This window comes from Protopterus annectens, chromosome 3.part1 (genome assembly GCF_019279795.1).
Source record: "Protopterus annectens isolate FY-2018-M chromosome 3.part1, PAN1.0, whole genome shotgun sequence".
NCBI lineage: Eukaryota > Metazoa > Chordata > Ceratodontiformes > Protopteridae > Protopterus > Protopterus annectens.
The window spans coordinates 720,197,690-720,221,817 of NC_056732.1; the positions used below are offsets into that span (position 1 = coordinate 720,197,690).

At 43.5% G+C, this 24,128-nt stretch overlaps 1 protein-coding gene across 5 annotated transcripts in view; it reads right to left on the reverse strand.

The window, feature by feature from the left end:
• The window catches only part of CARMIL1 (capping protein regulator and myosin 1 linker 1), a 4,434,936-nt gene that overhangs the window by 2,416,767 nt on the left and 1,994,041 nt on the right, over positions 1-24,128 (reverse strand). For all 5 annotated transcript variants that reach the window (XM_044067077.1, XM_044067074.1, XM_044067073.1 and 2 more), the window contains exon 10: positions 8,286-8,374. In XM_044067077.1, the coding sequence (XP_043923012.1) occupies positions 8,286-8,374 (89 nt within the window). The remainder of the gene's footprint in view (positions 1-8,285; positions 8,375-24,128) is intronic.

Here is a 24,128-nt window from a genome sequence, read left to right on the forward strand (position 1 = left end):
AACTTACTTATTATATGCTCGAGACATGGATGCAAAGAAATTCACCTCAAGAATGAAGCTCAAGAGGTGAATCTTTATGTCCATGTCAAGAACACAATTTCAAGTTATGATCAGTGGTCCAATCAATTCTTTGTAGTGCATGGAGATATGTCTGCTCCATGTGCTAGCAGCCACAGAAAATTTAAAAAACAGGAAGTGTTGTGTTGGCTTTGAAAGCTGGTAATGCAGTTGTGAACCACTTTACATCTCTTTTGTATTCCTGTGTAAGGGAAGCAGCTGGTTCCCAAATATATTTTACTGAGTGTTATGTACACAGCAGATAGAAACATTGTCAAAATTAACCCATTTCTTGTTCTGCTGGTGTTATTTATGCGCAGATAGGAGTTAAGAAAAAACCCTGGTTCAGCTCTACTACATAACCAGTTGTTACGCATTGTTAAGATCTGGTTTCACTTTATAGCAGCGCGACAGCCAAGATGTCATTTAAAAAGAGTTGTGTACTTACCATAACTTGGAACCTGTGCTCTCCAGTGTCATTATTCATCATGGATAGGTCTTGGATCTGAGCTGGCTGACAGCTCCTGAGCTCGAGCTCCTCCCCTCCCAGGAACCCCTACTACCCATAATCCTCAGATCGGGTTTGCTAGATAGAAATAAGGACAGTGAAACTGACTAAAATAAGGAACAGCAGAATCAAACATCATTACTCCATGAATCCCCATTCACCAGAAGGGGGGGGTGGAGGGTGTGAACGTGATGAATAATGACACTTGATAGCACAGATTCCAAGTTATGGTAAGTAAATCTATACCGGATGCTATCAGTGTCATTATTGATCACGGATGGGTCAGAGTCCTCAGCTATCCATAACCCTGGGCGGTCTCAAGGAAGGACATGTCAGAGCACAGAACCAAATGAAGCTCGACCCCTGGACAACAAATCCAGTTTGTAATGCGTTACAAAGGTATAGGGATTTGACCAAGTGGCAGCAGCACAAAAATGTCATTAAAGGAAGTCCTTGCCCAGAAGGCCAAAGAAGTGGTTACCAACCTAGTAGAATGAGCTTTAATAGGCATGGTAAGATCAATGTGATTGCTTTCATAAATGTGAGCTATGCAACAAGCGATCTATCATGAAGACAATTTGAAAATGGCCTTACTTTTCCTGACCTGACAGAAAGCTACGAAAAGCTGATCTGACTTTCAAAAATTCTCTGTTCTCTTTAAAAAGAAACATAGCTGCCTATGTGCATCCAAGCAATGTAGTTTGTACTCCCCTTTGTTTGAAAAATTGTGAGGGGGCAGGTAGCTGAACTGACTGATAAAGGTTAGTTTCTGAGGTTACTTTAAGAACGAATGAAGGACTGGTCCTGAGAGATACCCTATCCTTGTGAAAAACCATGAAGGGAGCTTTTATGCAAACAGCCTGAAACCCTCTTGGCAAAGTTAACAGCCACCAAAAAAGCTGTCTTCCAAGACAGAAATTTAATATCACACTTTGCAGCAGGTTCGAATGGTGCTTATGTCAGGGACTGCAGCACCAAAGTAAGATCCCAAGGAGGAGAGCTAACTCCTTTTGGCGTGGTGGAACATCCAGGAGCGACTTTTGAATTGGGGGGGGGGGGGGCTGGTCAAAGCATATGAAGTACCCCCCCCCCCGGACACAATGTATAGCACCCACTGGTCTGAGGTAATAGTCACCCAAGCCAGAGGGTGCAAGGAGATACAGTCCCCCGACTGCCTCCAGGGTAGGACAGTTGGGCAGTGCTTCAGGAGCATTGTGGGGGCTTCTCCAAGAAGGGTTCTCGGAAGCACTGATTTTGTAGACCTTCTCTGCCCCTGGGGTGGTGACTGCCATCAAATCCCCTTTTCCTGGCTGGAAGTAGAGGATTCCTGAGGAGCATTTTGAAGGAAGACTGAGCCCAGTGGAACCACAGCTTCTTACTACCTCGCTGAGTCTTGGAGAAGGAACACTGGGGAGTAGAAAACTTGATCCCACCTGCGGACAAAGTCTTTCCCTCCTACTCACTGCAGGTCAAGGTTTCCTTGACAGAAAGACCTAACATAGATCCAAACGGAGCACTGGTAAAGGATGCTTTGAAGTTGTCCGCAAACCCACAAAGGTGAAGCCAGGTATTTTGCCTGATAGCAATGCCTGCGCCAGCTGCTAGACAGGTGGCCTCAGCCGCATTAGAGATCAACCTCATTGAGGTGCTAGCAAGTAAGAGTAGAAAGCTTTAGAGAGACCAGCTTAAAGCTCTCCGGAGGCAACAACTCTGAAAGGGAAGAAAAAAACTTGAACACCAAGTGAAATTTGCCAAGTAATTAGCAATCCTCAGTCCGAAAGTAGCTGAGGCATACACGAGCTTCCCAAAATGGTCAATCACCTGTGACTCCCTATTAGGGGGATGAATCCGAGAGCTTTGTTCCGCAAGCTCTTTTTTGGTAGCTGCGGCAACCACAATGGCATCGACAGGGACACCCTTACTCCAAAAAAGCTTTGTCCTTCGGTGGACTTGGGAAAGTACAGTTTTGTACCTACCATAAATGTAGATGTTCGAGTGCTAATACAGCTGCAGTCATAACAGATGGGTTTTCCTGCCGTCAGGCGGGTCCTCGGTCGGCCGAATTCCAAAGTCCAGGTCCGGCGTCGGATGTCGTCGCTTCTTCCCTGACGTCAGTGCGACAGGGGTATAAAAGAACCAGCCAACGCCATTTTCTTCAGTTTTTCTTGCCCCAGATGTCAGGTGCCCCCAGAAGTAAGGCAATACATAAATTTATGTAATAATGCAATGCAATATAATCAAAAAACAGTAGTTGCAAGCAAATACACCATAAAAGAATACCCCAATCAGGTTGTATGAGGAGGTGTTAGCCAATAGGCCTGTCCCAAGAGGGGAAGGAGGGAGGGAAACCTGGACTGCAGCTGTATTAGCACTCGAACATCTACATTTATGGTAGGTACAAAACTGTACTATGTTCATCGTGCATACAGCTGCAGTCATAACAGATGGGTAGAATCCCAAAGCTAAAAAAAAAAGGGTGGTAGGCACTAGGTGGAACTAGGAGGAGCCAGGATGCCCTGCAAGAGTGCAGTGGCAAAGCCTGCTCTAGATTTGGAGTATAATGGAAGGTGATAGTGCTTGGAGAAAGTATGTACAGAAATCTAAGTGGCTGCTTCCAAAATATCTTTGGTTGGAACCCCCCTGAGGAAAGCTGCAGAGGTAGCTGTGGCCCTTGTGGAGTGAGATCTGATGCCTGCAGGTACAGTCTTACCATGAAAAGAGTAACAAAAGCATATGCAGTGGGCTATCCATTTTGAGATTGTCTGTTTGGAAATAGGTTTCCCTTGGGCTCCTGTAGCATAGGACACAAAGAGTTGCTCTGATTTTCTGAAAGGCTTTGTTCTGTCCAAATAATAACGTAGCTGTCTGTGAATGTCCAAGGAATGTAGTAGTCTTTCCCCTTTGTTTTGAGGGTTAGCGTAAAAGGTAGGTAAGTGGATAGCCTGATTCAAGGCTACCCTGGATACTACCTTTGGCATAAAGGAAGGATTGGTTCGTAAGTAAACTCTGTCCTGATGGAAAATGATGAAAGGCTGCACAGCCATGAGGGCTTGTAGTTCCGAAACCCTGCGAGCTGAGGTGATAGCCAGAAGGAAGGCTGTTTTCCAGGACAAAAACTGCAGTTCTGTTGAAGCAGCTGGCTCAAAAGGAGGCAAGGTCAGTTTTTCTAGAATTAAATTGAGGTCCCAAGCAGGTACTGGTTGTTTCCTTGGGGGTTTTATATTCTTAACCCCTCTGAGGAACTGTCTTAAGAGGGGGTGAGAGAATAAAGGAGGATCAGTGTTGTATTCTGCAGAAATGGCTGAGGCATGGATTTTGATGGAGGAGAATGAAAGTCCACTGCTTAGCATCTCAGCCAGGTACTGTAATATTTGAGGTAAATTCAGTATTCCAGGATTCTGACCCTTTTTCTCATTCCAGGCACAAAACCGTTTCCATTTCACCACCAAGAGTGGCTTCGGTATCTGTAGTCGGGGTGTGGGCCGAAGAGCCTGCAACCTCGGGCACAGAAGACACCGCCAATGAAGTGTCATCGGTAGTCAGGGGCTGCGTAGGCGACTCGCTGAGAACCGGACCACCTGTAGTCGGCTTTAGCGTGGTGTCGGTAGAAGTCGCGGACCTCGTATGCCGGTCCTTATCTTTGCGTCTTTTACTCAAAACTGGAGTCGGAGTATCCAACGACATAATGTAATTAAACCTTTTGCCAAAATAGTGTTGGGCGAACTCCGCCCGATGCTTAATAGTGCGTCTGTTGAATGTAGCACAAAAACAACAGGCGAGGCGTGGTCTGGGCCTAAGCAAGGAATGCAGAGGGAATGAAAATCCTTATGCGGTATTTGCTTCCCACATGAAATGCAATTATTAACTTTGTCTGACATCGGTCTGCGGCAAGAAAGTTTCCCCAATGGGTACCAGCTTTCAAGAAGACTTCGGTTGAAGAATATTCATAATCTCAGGAGCTGGCCGACCGGCACTTGCGAACTGCTTCTGCTTCGGGCACTGCGCAGCAAGAAAGACTGAAGAAAATGGCGTCGGCTGGTTCTTTTATACCCCTGTCGCACTGACGTCAGGGAAGAAGCGACGACATCCGACGCCGGACCTAGACTTTGGAATTCGGCCGACCGAGGACCCGCCTGATGGCAGGAATGCCCATCTGCAGCTGTATGCATGATGAACATCTTGTCCACTCTCTTGGGGACTGGTTCTACTATGTCTTGCTTCTTCCACGCCCTGCTGGAAATAAGCTGGACTAGCTCATCCACAGGGGGAGACAACCCAGGAGGAAGATGGGCCTGTCCCAAATGCCTTCAAAAACACAGATTCCTCCGAGGATGGGGTGGGAGGAGACCAACCTCCCCACTCTTTTAGGATCTCAAGGATGTCTCCAAAGGACACCTCCTCAGACGGCAGTCTTGGGGACCCATCCCATTCCTCGAAATCCATATCCTCAGTGAGAGGCTCTCGAGGGGAGTCCAAGTGTCTCATCTTCCATATCATCTTCCAGGAAGGCTCCTCCACCATGGGGCCTGGGCAGGACATGGAAAAAAAGGGTACCCCAATGGAGCTAATGCCCTTCTGAAAGGCACTCATGGGAGGGCTGACTGCAAACGGATGATGAAGACTTGCCACCCAAAGTAGTACAAGGTGGAGGGAGGTCCAGAGCTGAGGTAGAGGCTGCCGACTAACCAGAGATGGTCCCATCTATCCCCCAGAAGACTAACAGACTGGAAGAAGATTCACCTTCTTCCCCACCAGGAAGGGTTGACTGGGGCAGAAGGGGGGACCCTGATATAACACTGGCATCACCAGACGATATCAGTCTCGAGCTGTCTCGAGCTTCCCAAGGGAAGGGAATGGTCCGAACACTCCGGACCGGATCCACTTCAGTGGCCCCCGTGTACCTCTCAGGGCCGAGGCATCAGCAGCTCCGAGGGCAACAGATCTAAACCAGCCAGGGACCCAGATGGTGTGGGAATAGGAACACTACCCAACACTGATGGCCTCTCCTTAGGCAAGCTCTGAGCCTGGGGAACCAAACTCGCATGAATCTGACAGAAGGAGCGGAGTTCTGACATGGATGAAGAGCTCCTTGGCAACTGGCTAGGGGATGGTAACAAGCCAAGTTCATCTTGGGCTTTGAGGAAGCTCATCATCATCTAAGTCCATGTCTGAAAGGAGCAAACTCCTGGTATACCTAGAGGAAACAGAAGAATGGCCTGACTGAGCTGAGGGTCTGTGGTCCCTAGAAGAGGACCTAATGGACTGTCTCGGAACACATTTTGTTTTAAAGGGGCTGGAAGGTAATCAATAATAATGGGCTCCGAGGGGGCTGAATTTGATGGCCTGGATGGATCCGAGAGCACTAAGGACCCCATGGATGGATCCGATACACCTGTCAGATCCAAAAGAGTTTTGTTCCAGATTGGATCAGAGGACCTTCTAGCCTCAGAGTATTCAGATCAGACAGGGGGAGCCGAAGACCCTGGAGACAATGCCCTCTAGGCTGGGCTCAGATCCGGGGAACTGGGATCAAAGAGCCTCAGCCTTTTAGCAGGAGAGCCCCAAGAGGAAGAGGGCTTCCTCTTAGGATCTGAAGGGGCTTTGAAGGGGGAGCCTGAAACCAGGGGGACCCCCCCCTTTAGCTAGCCCTTTGAGCAAAAGCTTATTTCTAAGGTTTAGGAGAGCCCTAGAGTTGAATCCCACACAAATATCACATACAACTTCTAAATGGGGCTCTCCTAGACAGTAGATGCACTCCTTATGCATATCGGTGGCAGCTAACATCTGACCGCATGAGGAGCAGCGCCTAAAACCGGAGGGTTTGTCCGACATACTATCAAGAACAAAAAACACAAACCTCTCTCAGCGCGCGCACACACACACACACACACACACACACACACACACACACATTAACCCAAAGAAGGGAGAAAGAGAGCAAGGAAAAAAACTACCAATTAAGGGATAAGGCGGGAAAACCCTAAGGGACTGACTCATGGCTAATGGAGGGGAGGGAACCTGCTACTAGATTAAACGAGGCTCCTAAAAGAGAAAGACAGAAAAGAGAAGAGAAATATCCCTAAAAAATAAATGACTTATCTTAAAGTAGAGCTCAAGCTGCAGAAGACGCGTCCACTCACGATTCGCTGAAAAAGAGATCAGAGGATTATGGGTAGCAGGGGTTCATGTGAGGGGAGGAGCTCGAGCTCAGGAGCTGTCACTTACTCTGCCAGCTGAAATCCGAAGTCGGATCAAAGACCCATCTGTGATCAATAATGACACAGATAGCATCAGATCTAACACTTGAGCATAATAATAGAGCTCCATGCTCTGCATGCTATTCACAAGTGAGTCATTCCAATGTGGACAACAAAACATTTGCATGTGGGAGTCAATGGAGGCAGAATGATGCTGCTGTCTCCCCTCTTGCACATGTCCCCCAACTCAGAAAGTAGTTTGAGAATAGTTCAGTAAGCCTACAGAACAGAATAAGCAGTCTTGCTTCCTAACAGTGAAGACTAGAAAACAAAGGGCAAGAACAGAATAGTAAAGCTCTCTTTGCTGTATTCCTAGTCAAACCAAGTGAACAGCATCTAAGCAAACCTTCTTGATCATCACTGAACACTGAAGGACACAAATTGAGCTTGTAAAGTAGATATTGCTGCACAACCCACCTCTGTGACAAAATTCCAGATATCTGCTCTGAATTCCTCTACCTTTTACCCACCAACTCCAACATTTTGTGGGCGTTCTGAAGGAAGTTGTTTGTATGGCTTCCATCTATTTGCAGATTATAACTAGTAACCTTCCCTTCAGCCAAACCTAAACAGAAACGCCTTTGATTATGGTGAGAAGCATGAGCAGATTGGCAACAATGACCCAGGGCTCGAGCGAGTGAGTGAAAGAGAGGGAGAGTGAGAGAGAGGGAGAGTGAGTGTGAGTGAGAGTGAGAGAGAGTGAGAGTGAGAGTGAGAGAGAGTGAGTGAGAGAGAGAGTGGGTGAGAGTGAGTGAGTGAGAGAGGAGAGAGTGAGAGAGTGAAAGAGTGAGTGAGAGAGTGAGTGAGTGAGTGAGTGAGTGAGAGTGAGTGAGTGAGTGAGTGAGAGTGAGTGAGAGTGAGTGAGAGTGAGTGAGAGTGAGTGAGAGTGAGTGAGTGTGAGTGAGTGTGAGTGAGTGTGAGAGTGAGTGAGAGTGAGTGAGTGTGAGTGTGAGTGAGAGTGAGTGAGAGTGAGTGAGTGAGAGTGAATGAGAGAGTGAGTGAGAGTGAATGAGAGAGTGAGTGAGAGTGAGTGAGAGTGAGTGAGAGAGAGTGAGTGAGTGAGTGAGTGAGTGAGTGAGTGAGTGAGTGAGTGAGAGAGAGAGAGAGACAGTGAGTGAGTGAGTGAGTGAGTGAGTGAGTGAGTGAGTGAGTGAGTGAGAGAGTGAGTGAGAGAGAGAGAGAGAGAGTGAGAGAGAGAGAGAGTGAGTGAGAGAGAGAGAGAGAGAGTGAGTGAGAGAGTGAGTGAGTGAGTGAGAGAGTGAGTGAGAGAGAGAGAGTGAGTGAGTGAGAGAGAGTGTGTAGTTAATTAGAAGTGAAGAGTCAAAGGTATATCATTGTAAGGCAAGACTGAGCAAAACTAACATACGTCCTTCCTCAGTAGTAATTGATATCACTAACAAAGAGGCATCACTTCCACTAGTGCTATGGAGCAGAGCCACAATAATCATTACTGCCATACTTACATTCTAAGGCCTGCATTGTCTAGCACCAGTTCTTCCAAACGACTAGACCGGCTGACCACCTTTAGGATCTGATCACAAACATCACTAGACTGAAAAAAAACAGAAATTTACTGAACTGCTGGCAACTGAATACACTTGCAAATAAAAAACAAACATCCTACAAACTTTAACCAAGTAACACTGTTAAATACAAGTGCCTCTTTTTACCTCTTCTTAAATGTGAACACATTTTCTAAGGTCTCATGATCTTAACAGTTGCACAAAATGCAAAAAAAGACTTAAAGAACAAAATCACAGCTCTGCAGGATGTCACTGAAGATCTCACAGCCCCAACATTCCTGTTATATAATGCAACCCCCTACATGAACTTTATTCAGACACGCACGTGGTGGAAAAGCAGTAAGTCACATGACACTTCTTTTCTAAGGATCAGTCTAACATGACAAAAGATGCTATTCCTGTTCTAAACAAAACCACCAGCTGTTGCCATGATCTATATAAATTCACAATACTTGTATACATATGGGTACAGGCAAAATTCACAAACATTTAACCAGACAGCATCTGGAGTGCAGAATACTAGTCACTGGTAGCAAGCATTACTCTGCCAGTTAGTGCAGACAATTAAGGCTATGAGCTATTAAATGAAATGCATCCTGTAACCCCGGGGCTTGATTCCCACTGCCTCCATGTACCTACTGTGCGACTGTGCAAGTCACTCAATGAGACTGTCAGTGCTCCTGGGCTAAATCTGAAAATGGTCCATATGGATCAGTGCTCTATCCCAGTTAAGAAATACAAATACATGAAAACCTAGACCTTCAACCTGAGATACAGCACTAACTGCTGTCCCAGTATGGTGCCCAATCACAGTCATCTGTAAGCAAAGAATAATGATACTGTCTGGTCCATAAACAGAGCTATGTTACTGCTGACTCTCTACCGGCAACAAAGTCTATGGCACATCTCACACAAACCTCTAGCCATAAAAAAGAACGTCATTGACTTGCAATCTACTGATGTTTACAAAACAAGTTATTCCACATTCATAGTCTAAGCATGATAAGGTAAGACATCCACAGTCAGACCGTTACAGACTAAAACCTACAATCTTCACAGACTACACATACACCCCAGATGTAGAAAACTCATCACATATCTGTAGAATTGCACAACCCCATAACTAATACTGACACACTCTACATCCTCAAAGCCACGGCTGCAAATTCTTCTTCCAGCTGAACTAGAAGAGAATCCTTCCTATTATCAAGAAATAATATCTGTACAATTTATACAGACATTTTCACGAAGTGACTTTTTAATTAAAAACAAAAAAAAGGAATAAAGATTCAGAGATGCTCCTATACTTAAAGGGAAAATGAGGAAGGATTAATAATGAACCCACTTTACAACTTTCTCTCCGACACTGAGGGGCATTGCAAGCACTGCCCTATAATGGCTACTCTTACTTTGCAATGACTTCTGATATAGGACCACCAATGGGAAAATTCTAAAAAAAAATTATAAACATAGAATGATGCTACCAAGCAGGTTAAAGGAAATGTTCAATACATTAAGTAGAGGAAGACAGCTCTGTCAAATAAGGCCACTTATATTCCCTGCAAGTTGAAGATGCACTACATCATAAATGTATAACTATGACCACAACACTGAGCGACAGCTACACTCCTCAAATATGTACTAAATGCAGCAACTCCATTTACTTAATGTTAGAATGCAGTTGCCGGGCCTTTTTCTGGCAAAGAATATATACATTTAAGACAGGATTTATAGGATTTGTAGTTTCCTTCCTCCAGAGTAAAAGAGATGAACATGCTCACATTATAGATTACCTAAGTTTTCCATGAGGTATAACTGAAACTGTTGATGTAAATCTAGGATACAAAATGAATCCTTACACCCTTGGTTTAAAGGTTATGGAAAAAAGTGAAAATGTTAAATGGCCAGGTTTAAGAGAAGTTCAGAAGTCATCAAAATAAAGATGATGTCAAATGACACTAGAATCATTATCCTTCACTAGCCATACATGCACTTTGATGGTTGTCAAAAATCACAAATGTCTGACTGTATGTCCTGATTAGAATACTGACATTAATTGGTGTACCTGGCTGTGGCTGGCAGGATGACTTAAGTACTGCATGCAGCTCAGTGATTCGGAAAAAGACAAATAATTGAACTGTTAAAGCGGAGTGAGACCTGGCATTAACAACTGTTAAGCACTCCCCCCACTTAAGTTGTTAAGGACAGGTCTAGTACTAGGCAGTAAAATTTGCCAGTACTGACCAGTAAATTGCAGCAGCTGTACTGCTGTCCAAAGGGATAACATGTCCCTTTGTCTTACAAACTTCTCAAGTTGCTAGAATAACAGAATGTACTCGCCAGAAGTTTTTTTTTTTCCTTTTCTAAAAGGTATGAACTCTGAAACTCAAATATATATATTTAGTGACTTTGACCCTCCAGGATTTGTCAACATGGACTTTATGATGAACACACTAAACAAACAAGGCAAAAATCTGAACATTCTGTGAAAATCTGGACAGCTGAGCGGCATGAAAGGTGAGTGTAAATGTAAAGCAAGCGTTTCACTGCTTTTCTGATACTACCCCCCTTGAACTGCTTTACGGCTTTGAAAACTGTCAAAAACACTGTTTTCCCCTTTTTTTTCTGTAGCTAGCCGTACGTGGAGCAAATGACATTTTATGTACTACAAAGAATTATGATCAGGTCGCCAATCATAATCCTCTGTGTAGACCACATATGCTTGGGCATGTTCACTTATGGTAGGCCAAACAGGAGAATTTTTTTAATGCATTTGCACAGCTAGACATCAGGCCTAGCCATCCAGCCGTGTAAACACTGACTAGGTGATTTGGTTACAATGACTAATGTTGATGTGACACCCCAACCACAAGTAAAAATGGGAAGGGAGCACTGATTACGACTACTTACTGTATTCAAGACAGGTGGAATTTCAATTTTTACATCGTCTGTGTGGTTGTTTTACTGTTCTAGCAATGTAAAACTTGGGTATTAGTTGGACATATTAACGCTCACAGTCTAACCTATATATATATATATATATATATATATATATATATAGATATATATATATGTATATATATATTTTTTTTTCATCAGAGTGATGGACACTGTGCGGGCAATGAAGTTAGAAAAAAGGTTTTAACTTAATCATATCGGTTTCCTAATGCTCATCCTCGGAATACAATCTACAGACAGAAAAAATTCAGCAAAGAAGATGGTGGGTGTACTTTATACATATTAATTTAATTAGAGCAACCTACTCTGTGTATGACCCCCCCCACCTGGATCTTCAGATCTTGTTAGTCAAGGTAAAGACAGCTGGGGATAGGTTAGAAGAAAGCAAATACATTAACATTACTCTCCCTCTAGATTATACTTTTTGCCTTTGCATGTCATTGAGTAACACCACAGAAGGCATAGTTCATCAAGAAAAGAAATAACAAGTGTAGGGGACGTTAGTGTTGTCTGGAACCATTTTATCTCAGCCATGATGACTTTTATTTATGATGACAGTAGGCTGCCAGTAAATAGGGTGAAAGTGACAATGCAGCTCTATGCAGGGAAACAGCTGATATAGTGCAAAAAGTATAAGATGCTGGGTATTCTACTTATGGAAACAAGGTACAAACAATAAGGAAGGGAAGTTTTCGTTTATGGAATTTCAGAAGGCTAAACTGTATGAACAGCTGTGAGGGAATGTTCAACAGCATTTTAAGAAGAGAAGTACCAGCATCCTGGAAGAAGGCGGTGGAGGGTAAAGATCCGTCGGACCCAGCTTCATACAGGCCTGTTTCAAAACTAAACCATAATTATAAAGTGTTTATGTCTATAATGGCGAAAAGAATGGCAAAATTGATAGAGATGGATCAGTGTGGTTTTATGGAGGGGAGGCAAACATTTGACAATATTAACAGAACACTGATGGTCCACAGCGAAGCAGAATGTAAGAAAATACCACTGTTATTGGTGGGTCTTGATGTAGAGAAAGAGTAGGCTGGGACTTCATGAGCAGGGCAATGGAATCATTTGCTTTCCCTAATGCAACTGTAAGGCTGGTTGGGAGTATATATGAGGGATCAGAGGCGAAAATTAAAGTGGGTGGGGTCCTCTCTGATAACTTCTGCTTGAGTAGAGGAACTAGGCAGGGTTGTCCGCTTTTCCCTTTGTTGTTTGCATTACATTTAGAACCATTGGCAAAGAAAATAAGGGAAGACTTATAACAAACAATGAAAATTCACTCAACGAACAAAAATAACAAGCCACACACGACTGCAGCTAAACTCACTTTATTTTAAACGCATCTGGTAACTCAGCATTTCACCTTCAAGAAAAAAATACAAAATCATGAAACTCCATTTATACAACACTGCCCCTTCCGATTGGTTGATTAAATTACATTAAAAATTACATCAATAATTATATTAACTGCTTATAAAATAGCTAAATCATAAAACACATACAATAATACAATAGTACAAAAATGCAAAATAAATATGTGTATAAATGTGTATAAACTCTGTGCAATCCATACAATAATTAACATACAATAATTTAAATACAAATTACATTTTCTTTATAACACAACTTCATATATTTCACTGACTACCAAATTTTCAATACCCAAAACCAAATGTGCAGTTGTCACACAAAATATTCAAATTTACCTCAGGATTAAGACCCTTTGGAAATAGTGTGCCAAAATTAATAATCATCCTACTTTCCAACCTAAGTAACTTCAAAATAAAGTCACCCCCTCTCATCATACAAGGGTGGCCCAGTATGCAAAAAGACAAACTTTCATCAGTCCCACCATGGACTGTGTAAACATGCTCAGCAACAGAACAGTTAGTTTTCACCTTTCTAATGTCTCCCAAATGCACTAAACTTCTAACCTTAACCATTCTTTTGGTCTGCCCAGTATATCACTTAATTTCATCACATCCGCAACCCAAAATGTATACTACCCCTCAGGGGCAACAACTAAACTGTCCCCTGGAAATAAATCTTTTACCATTTATATAACTACCTGTCAAATTTTTTACTTTCCTACAAATCCTACAATGTCCACAGGGAAATTTACCCACTTTATCAAGATTTGCACTAAACCTCCTGAAATAGAGCAGTTCTTTAAGGTTTAAATAGGGTCTATATCACCACATCGAATGGTGATAAGTTCGAATGCACTTTGGTCAAATCTAAAAGTCTGAAAACCCTAAACAGCAAACTCACAGAACAGCAATCGCTCCTCCGCGAAAAAAAAAATCACAACTTTAAAAGATTGCACTACAGTGGAGGAAATAGCAGAGCCCAGAAGATGGCCCACCGATTTTTTTCCCTGGGAAAAAAATTGATGTTCCGTAAATTCGTGGTTTAGGGCTTTAGGACTTTTCAGTTCAAACAAAGGGCATTCGAACTTATCGCCATTCAATGTAGTGATACAGACCCATTTAAATACCTCCCAAATGAAAATTTAACATACTTAGGAAATAAACCAAAATGTGCATCCATAATTATAAGATGCCAAGACTCCACAAACAACTTTCACTACCTCAGAAAAGGGGGAATATTTTGTAACAAAATAGATATCCTTGATACCCATCTCATTGCCCTGGTGATCACTCACATTACTATTCTCCCTCCATTGCCTTCCATAATCCACATTACTTTCATGCATTTTTTCGATATCCCACTATTCAAAACTTCACCACCATAAACCCTCTTAACTGCATCATCCAACATAGAAAATAAGGGACTCAGAAATTCAAAGATATAATTGGTATGGTAGCAGAAAAAGCTGGCTCTATCTGCAGATGATATTTTACATATAACAAAACTAGAAAGGGGTATTACAGTGTTGTGGAATATTTTAAGACAGTTTCTAATCTTCTCGGGATACAAAATTAATAAAGCCAAAGCAACGGCAATAGTGGTAAATTATATATCCACACAAAAATTGGTCCAACAATATCCATATTTATGGGGACATGATAAAATGAAGTATTTAGGAGTATGGATTAGAAATGACTCTGTTGTGGCAGCTAAGGATATGTGGGAAGAGACTAAACAGAAGACGATACAAAAATTGAGAAGCTGGAAGCTTTGTTATATAGATATGGATAATAAGATACAAGAAATTAAAATGTCTTTAGTCCCTTTAGTCTTATGCACAGGTCAGGCATATTTTTATCAACCAGAGGAGTAGCTGTGGACAGCAATTAAAAAAGAGTTGAAGGATTTTATCTAGGAAGGGAAGACAGCAAGAGTCAAGTGGGATACGCTGATTCTTCCAATAGAACAAGGCTGACTAGGATTACCCAAATTTGAGGGGGTATTTTAGAGCAACACAGTTAAGGATCTTATACATAGCACAGCAGAAAACTATAATTCAAAGTGGGAAGGAATGATGATGATACAGGGGGAAGCTCAAGAAATAGGGAGATATTGGGATTTTGGATGTAGACTCTTAAGGAAAATAACAGAAAACTGATTCAGAGTATTACATTCATAAAATATCAGGGAGTATTCTAAGAACTAAACCAGCATGAGAATGGAGAAAAGAGATTCTGCCGATAGGGATAAATGTGGTTAGGGATACAGATAACAGGCAAGAGGGGGCTGGAATTTATTGGAGAAAACTGGCAAAGAAACCAAGATATTGGGAGCAAATAACTAGAAATGGAAAGGTAATAGAATGGGAACAGGCTAAGAATTTATTTGGACTGCAGATTAGATTGCCTTCCCTATCAAGGACTGATAGAGTATAGGCAACGAGAAAGAAATGGGGGGATCCTAACTAAAAGACCAGCACTGGTAGAGTTTTTAATAGAATGTAGAACAGAAGCTGCCATTAAAAAATAAATTGTTAGAGCAATAAAATACTGCATGATAATTATAAGAATCAATCAGAGGAGCTTAGAAAGGATTGGGAAGAGACACTGGATAAACAACTCACAAAGAGACAATGGGGATACATGTATATCTAACATGCAGCAAAGTCTAGAAGGTTTAGGATCTTTGCCTGGAAGTGTTTACATAGGTATTTTTATACCCCAACTTGACTCTAAAGAATTTTTTTTCAGGTGGATAGGAAATGTTGGAGGTGTGACAGGCAAGGAAGAGGTGGCTCGGAACATATTTTTTGGGAGTGTAATGAGCTGGCTGACTTTAGGGATTCCCTGCGAACCACTCTGTTGGAGATGCTGGGTGAGCAGATTGGACTAACTGGGGAGTTGATATTTTTGAGCTAGGGTAGAGAATTGGAATTACCTTGACACAAGTAAAGCCTTGCTGAGTCTAATTATAGTGGCTGACAAAAAAGCAATTACTAGAAAATGGAAATCAAAGTCTAGGCTAACTTTACTAGCAGTAGTGAATATAACAACAGAGATAAAACAACTGGAATTGGGATCTTTAGAAAAGGGATGGAGCAAACTACATAGAATAAAATGGGAACAATATGTGCAGAGAAGGAATTAAATTTAAGAGGCAGGATTTGAATAAGCCATATAATGGTTAATGGAAAATGACTGGACAGATTATAAGTGATGTATCATGTTTGCAACTACAGTTGTTTCAATGGTGTCTGTGATGTCTAATATTTGCAACTAACTAGAGTGGTGTCAATGTTTGTTTTTCATTTATATAAATGTAAGATTGCCTATGTCATACATAATAATTCAACAAAGATGTTTAAAGACATGCATCTGGAGTGTTTCTCCCCAGGACTCCGCTGAAAATTACCTTTGTTCCAAGTCGGACTTTCTCGGTAAACAAATGTTAAATAAACAAATTGGGGAAAAAACAGCTATGGTGGAGTTGCTTGGCAGTGACGATTAAGTTATTGAGACTATAAATGTTAAGTGGAGTGATGATGTAGCTATTAAAATGTGAAGTATCTGGTTTAATCATTTTAGAAAGGGGTTTACGAAGGTAAGTTGCCACAGCCCAGTGTTATATTTGTTTCCAACTGCATGGGTAGACTGATTCAAGTGAGTAAGGAGTATGAATGTGGGGTGTCAGTTGTTTATATTGGTAAGTTAACCTAAATGCTGTGCAGGCAGTAATGGAATAAACAGGCAAGTTAAAGCTTTTTGCGATAAAGAACCACTCTATAACCAAGAAAGGAAAATCAAGCTAAGCTTTAGGGGGAAAAAAGGCACGACATGCTTCAGCCCAATAAATACTGCCCTGTGGGGAAAAAATGTTTTATGCCTAAAGTAGTATATTCTGGAGCAACTATGGAACATAATACAGCATGGCTGCAGCTACTGGAAAAGCTGGACAAGTATTAATATTTTTTCAAACACCTTTATTGAATTATGACTTGTGACAGGCGAATTTACATTCATATAAAAGTAATCAAACTTTATTAGCAAACATACTTCACACACACACAAATATATATATATATATATATATATATATATATATATATATATATAAAACCTAAGCAATATTACATACATTATTCAATTTCTGCCTATTTTTTTAAACAAGACATCTTTATTAAACCATCAGTAACTACACAGGCAAGCATACATTTATATAAATGAAAACAAACCATACCAACACAATCCTAGTTGCAAGCACTTTACATCACAAACCATACTGACACACTCCCAGTTGCAAACATCACTTGTAATATACCCAGTCTTTCTCACTCAAAAATTACATAGCTCATTTAAGTCCTGCCACCTTTTAAATCTCATTCCTCCCTTGTAAGTATTGTTCCCACAATTCCCATTTTTTTCCTACATAGTTTGCTCCTACCCTTTTCTAAAAATCTCAATTCCAGTTGTTTTATCTATGTTACTATATTCACTACTTCCACTATTGTTGGTTTAGATTTTGATTTCCATTTTCTAGTACCTGTTTTTTGGCAGACACCATTATTAGACACAGCAAGGGCTTACCATGCCTAGGCAATTCCGATTTTTTTTATCATAGCATAGAAAAATCATCTCCCTCATCAAACCAATCTGCCCACCCAGCATTGCTGAGAGTGCATCCCGTAGGGAATACCTAAAGTTTATTAACCCACCGCACTCCCAGAAAATATTTTCACAATTACCTCTTTCTTCCCCTTCACACCTCCAACATTGGCTGTGTGCCTGAGGAAAAACTCTCTGGAGTCTACTTGGCGTATACAAATATCTACGTAAACATTTTCATGCAAAAATCGTAAATCTTCTAGATTTTGTTGCATACTTGGGAGACATGCATATATCCTCCCATTGTTTCTTTGTGAATTACTTATCCAATCTCTCTTCCCAATCCTTTCCAACATTCTCTGATTGATTCTTAACGTTATTATGCAATATTTTATATCCTCTACTAATTTCTTTTTTAGTGGCAGCTTCTGTTCCAGATTCTATTAAAAACTATAGCAGTGCCGACCTTTTGATTAGAATCCCCCCCCTCTTTTTCTTTGCCTATACTTGGATATCAATCCCTTATAGGGAAGACAATCTCGAACCTGCAGTCCAAATAGATTCTTGGCATATTTCCATTCTATTATCTTTCCCTCTACAGCTATTTCCTCCCAATACCTTGGTTTCCTTGCCAATTTTCTCCAATAAATTCCATCCCCCTTTTGCCTATTGTCTGTATCCCTAATTGCAGTCATCCCTATCGGAAGAATCTATTTTCTCCATTCCCGTGTTGGTTTAGTTCTTAGAATACTTTCTGCTACTAAAGGCCTGCATCCAAAATCACAGTCTCTCCTTGTTTCTTGACCTTCCCCATTTCATCATTCCTTTCTATTCTGAATTATAGTTTTCTGCTTGTGCTACGCATAGGAGTCTTAACTGTGTAGCTCTGAAGCACCCCTTCAAATTCGGTATCCCAAAACAACCTGTTCTACTGGAAGAATAAGCTTATCCTACTTGACTCTTGCCATCTACCCCTCCCAGATAAAGTCTTTCAGCTCGTTATTAATTGCTACCTACAACTTCTCAGCTGGTTGATAAAAATATGCCTGATCTGTGTACAAGACTAAAGGGACTAAAAACATTTAACTGCTTGTATCTTACTATAAATGTCTATATAATAAGAAGTTATGTCTTACCATAACGTTCCATGTTAGTTGTCTTCTTCTCGCCTTCTTTCTTGCTGGATGGGTTCGGAGCCGATCCTCGGCTCCGACTCAGCCTATACTATAGCTCGAGAGCTATTTTTACCGGCTCAAGGCAGCCCTATATCCCACAATACCATGCGCTAACTCCCCAGATCTCGTTTGGAAGCTAAGACATAGTATAAAACGTAATATTATAATAATAGTATTATAATCCTTTTTTTTATGAGTACAGGTTACCTGCTAGTACACTAAGGATACCATGAAAGACGCAACATATTGTATCTCCAGAAATGGAAGGACTCAGAACCTCGAGTCTATCCAGGCTAGGGGGCAGGAGGGAGGGACGCAAGAAAGAAGGCCAGAAGACAACTAACATGGAACGTTATGGTAAGACATAACTTCTTAATGTTAAGTTGTCATTCTCGCCTTCATTCAGTACAGTGGAACCAAAATCAGCTCTATTTCTGGAGGCTAGATCAAGCTTGTAATGGGCAATAAAGGTATGTTTGGACGCCCATGTAGCTGCTGCAAAAATGGCATCTAGTGGTAACCTTGCTTGAAAAGCCGTTGAAGTTGATAGTGCCCTGGTTGAATGAGCTTTAGGCCTAGAGGGTAGTTGCCTGTGTTTCAACTCATAGATCAAGGTAATAATAGATGTCAGCCATCTGGAAAGAGTAACTTTCGATACTGGAAGCCCTTTCTTGCCTGCAGCATAAGAGAGGAAGAGCTGGTCTGACTTTCTGAATTGTTTTGTCATGTCTAGGTAATACCGTGGTGGCGATGAACATCTAATGAATGTAATTTTGTTCAGCCCTGTTGGTATAGTCTGGGAAAAAGACGGGCAAATCAATGGAGTGGTTTAGATTTGCTTCCGATAACACTTTTGGTAGGAAGGAAGGGTTTGTTCTGAGAGTTACCCTATCTTTATGAAAAACCAAATAGGGAGGATGGACAGACAAGGCTTGAAGTTCCGATACCCTTCTGGCAGATGTTATAGCTACTAAAAACAGTGTTTTCCAAGAAAGAAGTTTGAGGGAGCAAGAAGCTGCCGGTTCAAAAGGGGGTAGAATTAGGGAAGTTAGAACTAAATTCAAATCCCATTGTGGGGGTGGATCTTTAACTGGAGGTCTGAGCAACAAAATGCCCTTGAGAAAGGCTTTACATATATGCTTCTGAGAGTCCAACATGAAAATTAGCAATGTCTGCTAATTGTACCCTAATAGTGGCCGATGATGACCCCAAATGAAAAAGCTCTGCCAGAAAGTCTAGAACCTCATGAATGGGTGCATGGAAAGGATCTAGTTTGTGCCCAGTGTGAAAAAACGCTTCCATTTACTCGCATAAGTCTTCCTAGTATTGGACTTATGGGAAGCCAGAATGCTATCACAAACAGGAGGAGAAATAAGGGGAAGCCTGGCTATGGCTGGAAGTGGAGCAACCAAGCTGTGAGGTTGATGGAATGTAGAGACTGATGCAGCTTGCCCATGAGGTGGGTCAACAGATCCGGAAGGGGTTCCAGATGCCAAGGCTGTTCCAGTAGGTATTTGTGCAGGAACGGGAACCAAACTTGTCGAGGCCAAAACGGGGCAATGAGGATCATTTTGGATCTCAATGCGGTTGTTTTCTGAATTAGTTGCGGGATCAATGGAAAGGGAGGAAAGGTATAAAGAATACCCCGGGGCCAAACGTGAACAAGAGCGTCTCTGAGGGGCTGGCCTGGTAGAGGAAAAAGTGTGAAGAAGTCGAGGCACTTGCTGTTTTGCGGAGTTGCGAAAAGGTCGCAGCAAGGCTGGCCCCACTTCCGAAAAATTCCATCTACTACCGCTTGATTTAGAGACCACTCGGGAGGCATGAGGATAGTTCTGCTCAATCTGTCTGCTATAACGTTGGACTTCCCGGGGATTTGCGTTGCTATCAGAAACCGTTGAGATGAAATCGCCCATTGCCAAAGTCTGAGTGCTTCTCGACAGAGGGGGTAGGACCTTGTTCCGCCCTGCATGTTTATGTACCACACCACAGACATATTGTCCGTTTGAATTGCTATAGTCCCCATGGGAAGAGAGCTCTGAAGGGCCTGCAACATCAAAAGCACCGCCCTCATCTCCAGGACATTTATGTGCAGGTGGCATTCTGACTGTTGCCAAGTGCCCCGGACCGTCCTGCCCTGATAATGCCCCCCCACCCGATCAGCGAGGCATCCGTTGTGACAGTGGCAACTGGAGGGGGGAGAACAAAGGGTCTGCCCTGAAAAAGCTGAGGGGAAACCATCCACCAGGAGAGATGTTTCTTGCAAGATGGTGTTATCAAAATGTTGTGGGTCATTGGCAGCTGCTGAAAGGACCACTGAGAAAACAGCATCCACTGAAGGAGTCTCATGTGGAAGTGGGCTAATGGAAGTAGAAGAATCGCCGCTGCCATGAGGACCAACACTTCCAATACTAGCTTGACTTGGACTCTGCTGGGCTGAAACAGAAGCTGAACATTCCGCCTTATGTCTGTCACTCTCTGAGGTGGTAATGTTGCAGACATTTCTGCGGTGTTTAATACGGCGCCTATAAAGTTTATACATTGACAAGGCGACAAGGAGGACTTTGCAAAATTTATTGAAATACCCAGGCTGTTGCAAAGATGGATAGTATAATCCCTGGCCATTATGAGATCCTGTTTGGTGGTAGCGGAAATGAGCCAGTCGTCTAAGTATGGAAACACCTGGAATCCTTTTTGTCTCAAGTGAGCCGTGACCACTGCCAAACATTTGGTGAACACCCAGGGGGCTATGGTGAGACCAAAGGGCAGGGCCCTGAATTGAAAATGACTGACTCCCAGCTGGAAGCGGAGAAACCACCTGGAGCGCCTGTGTATTTTTATGTGGTAGTACGCGTCCTGGAGGTCTAACGAGCACATCCAGTTGTCTCTGCCCAAAAAGGGTAGAATGGACTGCAGTGTTACCATCCGAAATTTTGTCTTTAATACATAGTTGTTTAACGTGCTGAGGTCCAAAATGGGTCTCCAGTCTCCTGTCTTTTTTGGTACCAAAAAGAATCTGGAGTAGATTCCGGATCCTAGCTGATCTGCTGGGACTGCCTGGATGACTCTTTTGTTTAACAGCTTTTTTATTTCTAGCTGAGCCTGACCCCCTTTGTGCGGGTGGTACGTCTGGTAGGGGTTTTGGTGGTTGTACCGGAGGGAAAGTGAAAGGAATTTTGTAACCCTCGGATATGATCTTCTGTACCCATGTGTCTTGAGTGATGTATTGCCAGGCTTCCTGGTACAGAGATAATCTTCCCCCGACTGCCTCCGAAGGCGGACAGTCGGGCAGCTTCTCAGGGATGCTGAAAGGGTTGGTCAGGGAAAGATTCCCTGGATCCCTGGTTTTGTGGACCCCCTCTGCCCCTGGGGCAGCGTCTGTTATTATTCCCCCCTCTGCCTCTAGGGGGAAATTCACCACGTGCGGCAGGCGCGACTCCCTGTAGTTTGCGGAACCACATCTTTCCACCCTTCTGTCCTTTAGGATAAGGTCTAGAAGGCATGGAAAAACGGACTCCCATGGCAGAGAGAGTCTTACCATCTTGCTCGCATCTGGTGAGGGTATTCTTCACCTGAGGCCCAAACAATTCCGAACCGTCAAAGGGGGTGTTGGTGAAGGACGCCTTGAAGGGGTCGGCAAAATTACAGAGTCGCATCCAAGCGTGGCGTCTCAACGCAACTCCTGTGCCAGTGGCCCTACTCGCTCCATCGGCTGCATAAGAGATTAGCCACATGGAGGAGTTAACAATGGAGTTCAGGGTAGCCAGCTGAGAGTTTATTTTGTCCTTAAACCGCGCAGCAGAAGGATCCTGTACCGTTTCACCCAGCTCTGTGAGCAAGTCTCTTTGAAGGCGGGTGAAATGACAAATAGTTCAGCGATCGTATAGAAAATGTCGCTGAAGCAAAGGTCCGCTTGCCGTACCTGTCCATGGTCCTGGACTCTTTGTTAGGAGGATGAACAAGTACAGAAGGATCAGCTAATTCCTTCTTAGTGGCTGCTGCTACCACCATAGCATCAACTGAAACACCTTTGGTGAGAAAGGATTTGTCATCTGGTGCAGAAATAAATTTAGAAGGCCTCCTAGGGGTAGGCTCCATTGAATCAGGAGCTGCCCACGCCTTTCTAGCCACTACCTCCATTACTGGGTCGAAAGGGGGAGACACCCAGGAGGTGGAAGGGCGAGATCCAAAGGCGTCAAGGTAAACAGACTCGCCCTCAGAAGGTTTGAGAGTGGACCAATTTCCCCTCTGTCTTAGGATCTCCAGGATGTCTGAAAAGGAGACATCCTCAGAGGGGGATCTGGGGGAGCCCTCCGACTCATCCAAGTCGGTGTCCGACATGACAGACTCGGGGGAGTCTATGTGTTTCCTCTTGCACTTTCTTTTCCTAGGGGGTTCCCCTGAAACTTCAGGGGAACCCTTCGAAGAGGAGGAGACACCCAAAGTGGGTACCTTATGCTTTGGATCTCTGCTGTCTGGTATAGGAGGGTGGCCAGAGACCGTAACAGGCACTACAGAGGGAGGAGCCGCAGAACTTAACCTTGGAGTGGACACTGGGTCCAGCAAACTCCTCATCACCTCGAAGGCTCCCCTATCAGACACCAAAGGTAGCCCCGGCTCCGAAGAGGCCAGAACCGCCCCCAGAACCGACAGAGAAGGCTCCGAGAATGATGTCGGGGCCGAACTAACCAGAGCCGAAGCTCCGAGAGGGAGAGCAGGGTCGGACGAGGGTCCGATGCCACTCGCCCCCTCGGAGCCGACAATGGAGTCCCGGCACCCGGACCTCTCCATGGACGGAACCAATAAAGAGGTCGGAGCCGACGACACCGGAGCCGAAGGAGGGGGTATCGGCTCCGACGTGGGCAAGGTCACGGTTCCGACGAACTCCAGCTCCGAACTCGAGAGATGAGTCGGAGAAGGAATGGATAACTGTATCGAAGGAGCCACACTCTGGTGAGATGGGCTCTGAAGCATTTGGGCCAGCGCCTGAGATTTTATGAGTCTACTGACCACCCTCTCGATGTCGTGATCGGAGAGCCTGGAAGACCTCGATGAAGGAGTCCTATGACTCCGCTCCGATAGGAGGGGGGACCTCGGAGCCGATCTGACGGACTCTAAAGACGGGGACCTAGAGCGCTTGTGCGCTGGGGTCGGCTCCGATGATGGTTTTGAAGCGGAACCCACTTTGCTCACCTCGGAGCCAGCCGGAACCGAGGTAGGAGCCGTCTCGACAACACCAGCCCTCGGCTCAGAAGCTGGAGCCGAGGGTTTGGCGGTTTTTGATGACTTCCCCGAGTCAGACTTGGACGGGGAGTCATCAGGCTTTAACAAGCCCCTTAGAATAAGCTTGTTATGCCTTTCCTGCAGGACTCGAACTAACTCTGTGACAAACGGAACAAGAGTCCTGCAGGTGTAAAGGCCCCAAGCAATAGACACAAGAAGTGTGACCGTCTGTCAGACATTTTCTGACAGCACGAGTCACACTTCTTGAATCCCGAGACCTTAATGTCTTTGGACATTGCCCTAAGACAGTCACTCAATCAGCACACACACTCACTCACTTGCACACAAGGGGGAGATGAGGGGGCTGACTAAAACAACAACACACACACACACAGAGGTGAATAAACAGAAAAAACTAAAGCCTGTAGGCCTGATTATAAAAGTTAACTACAGGG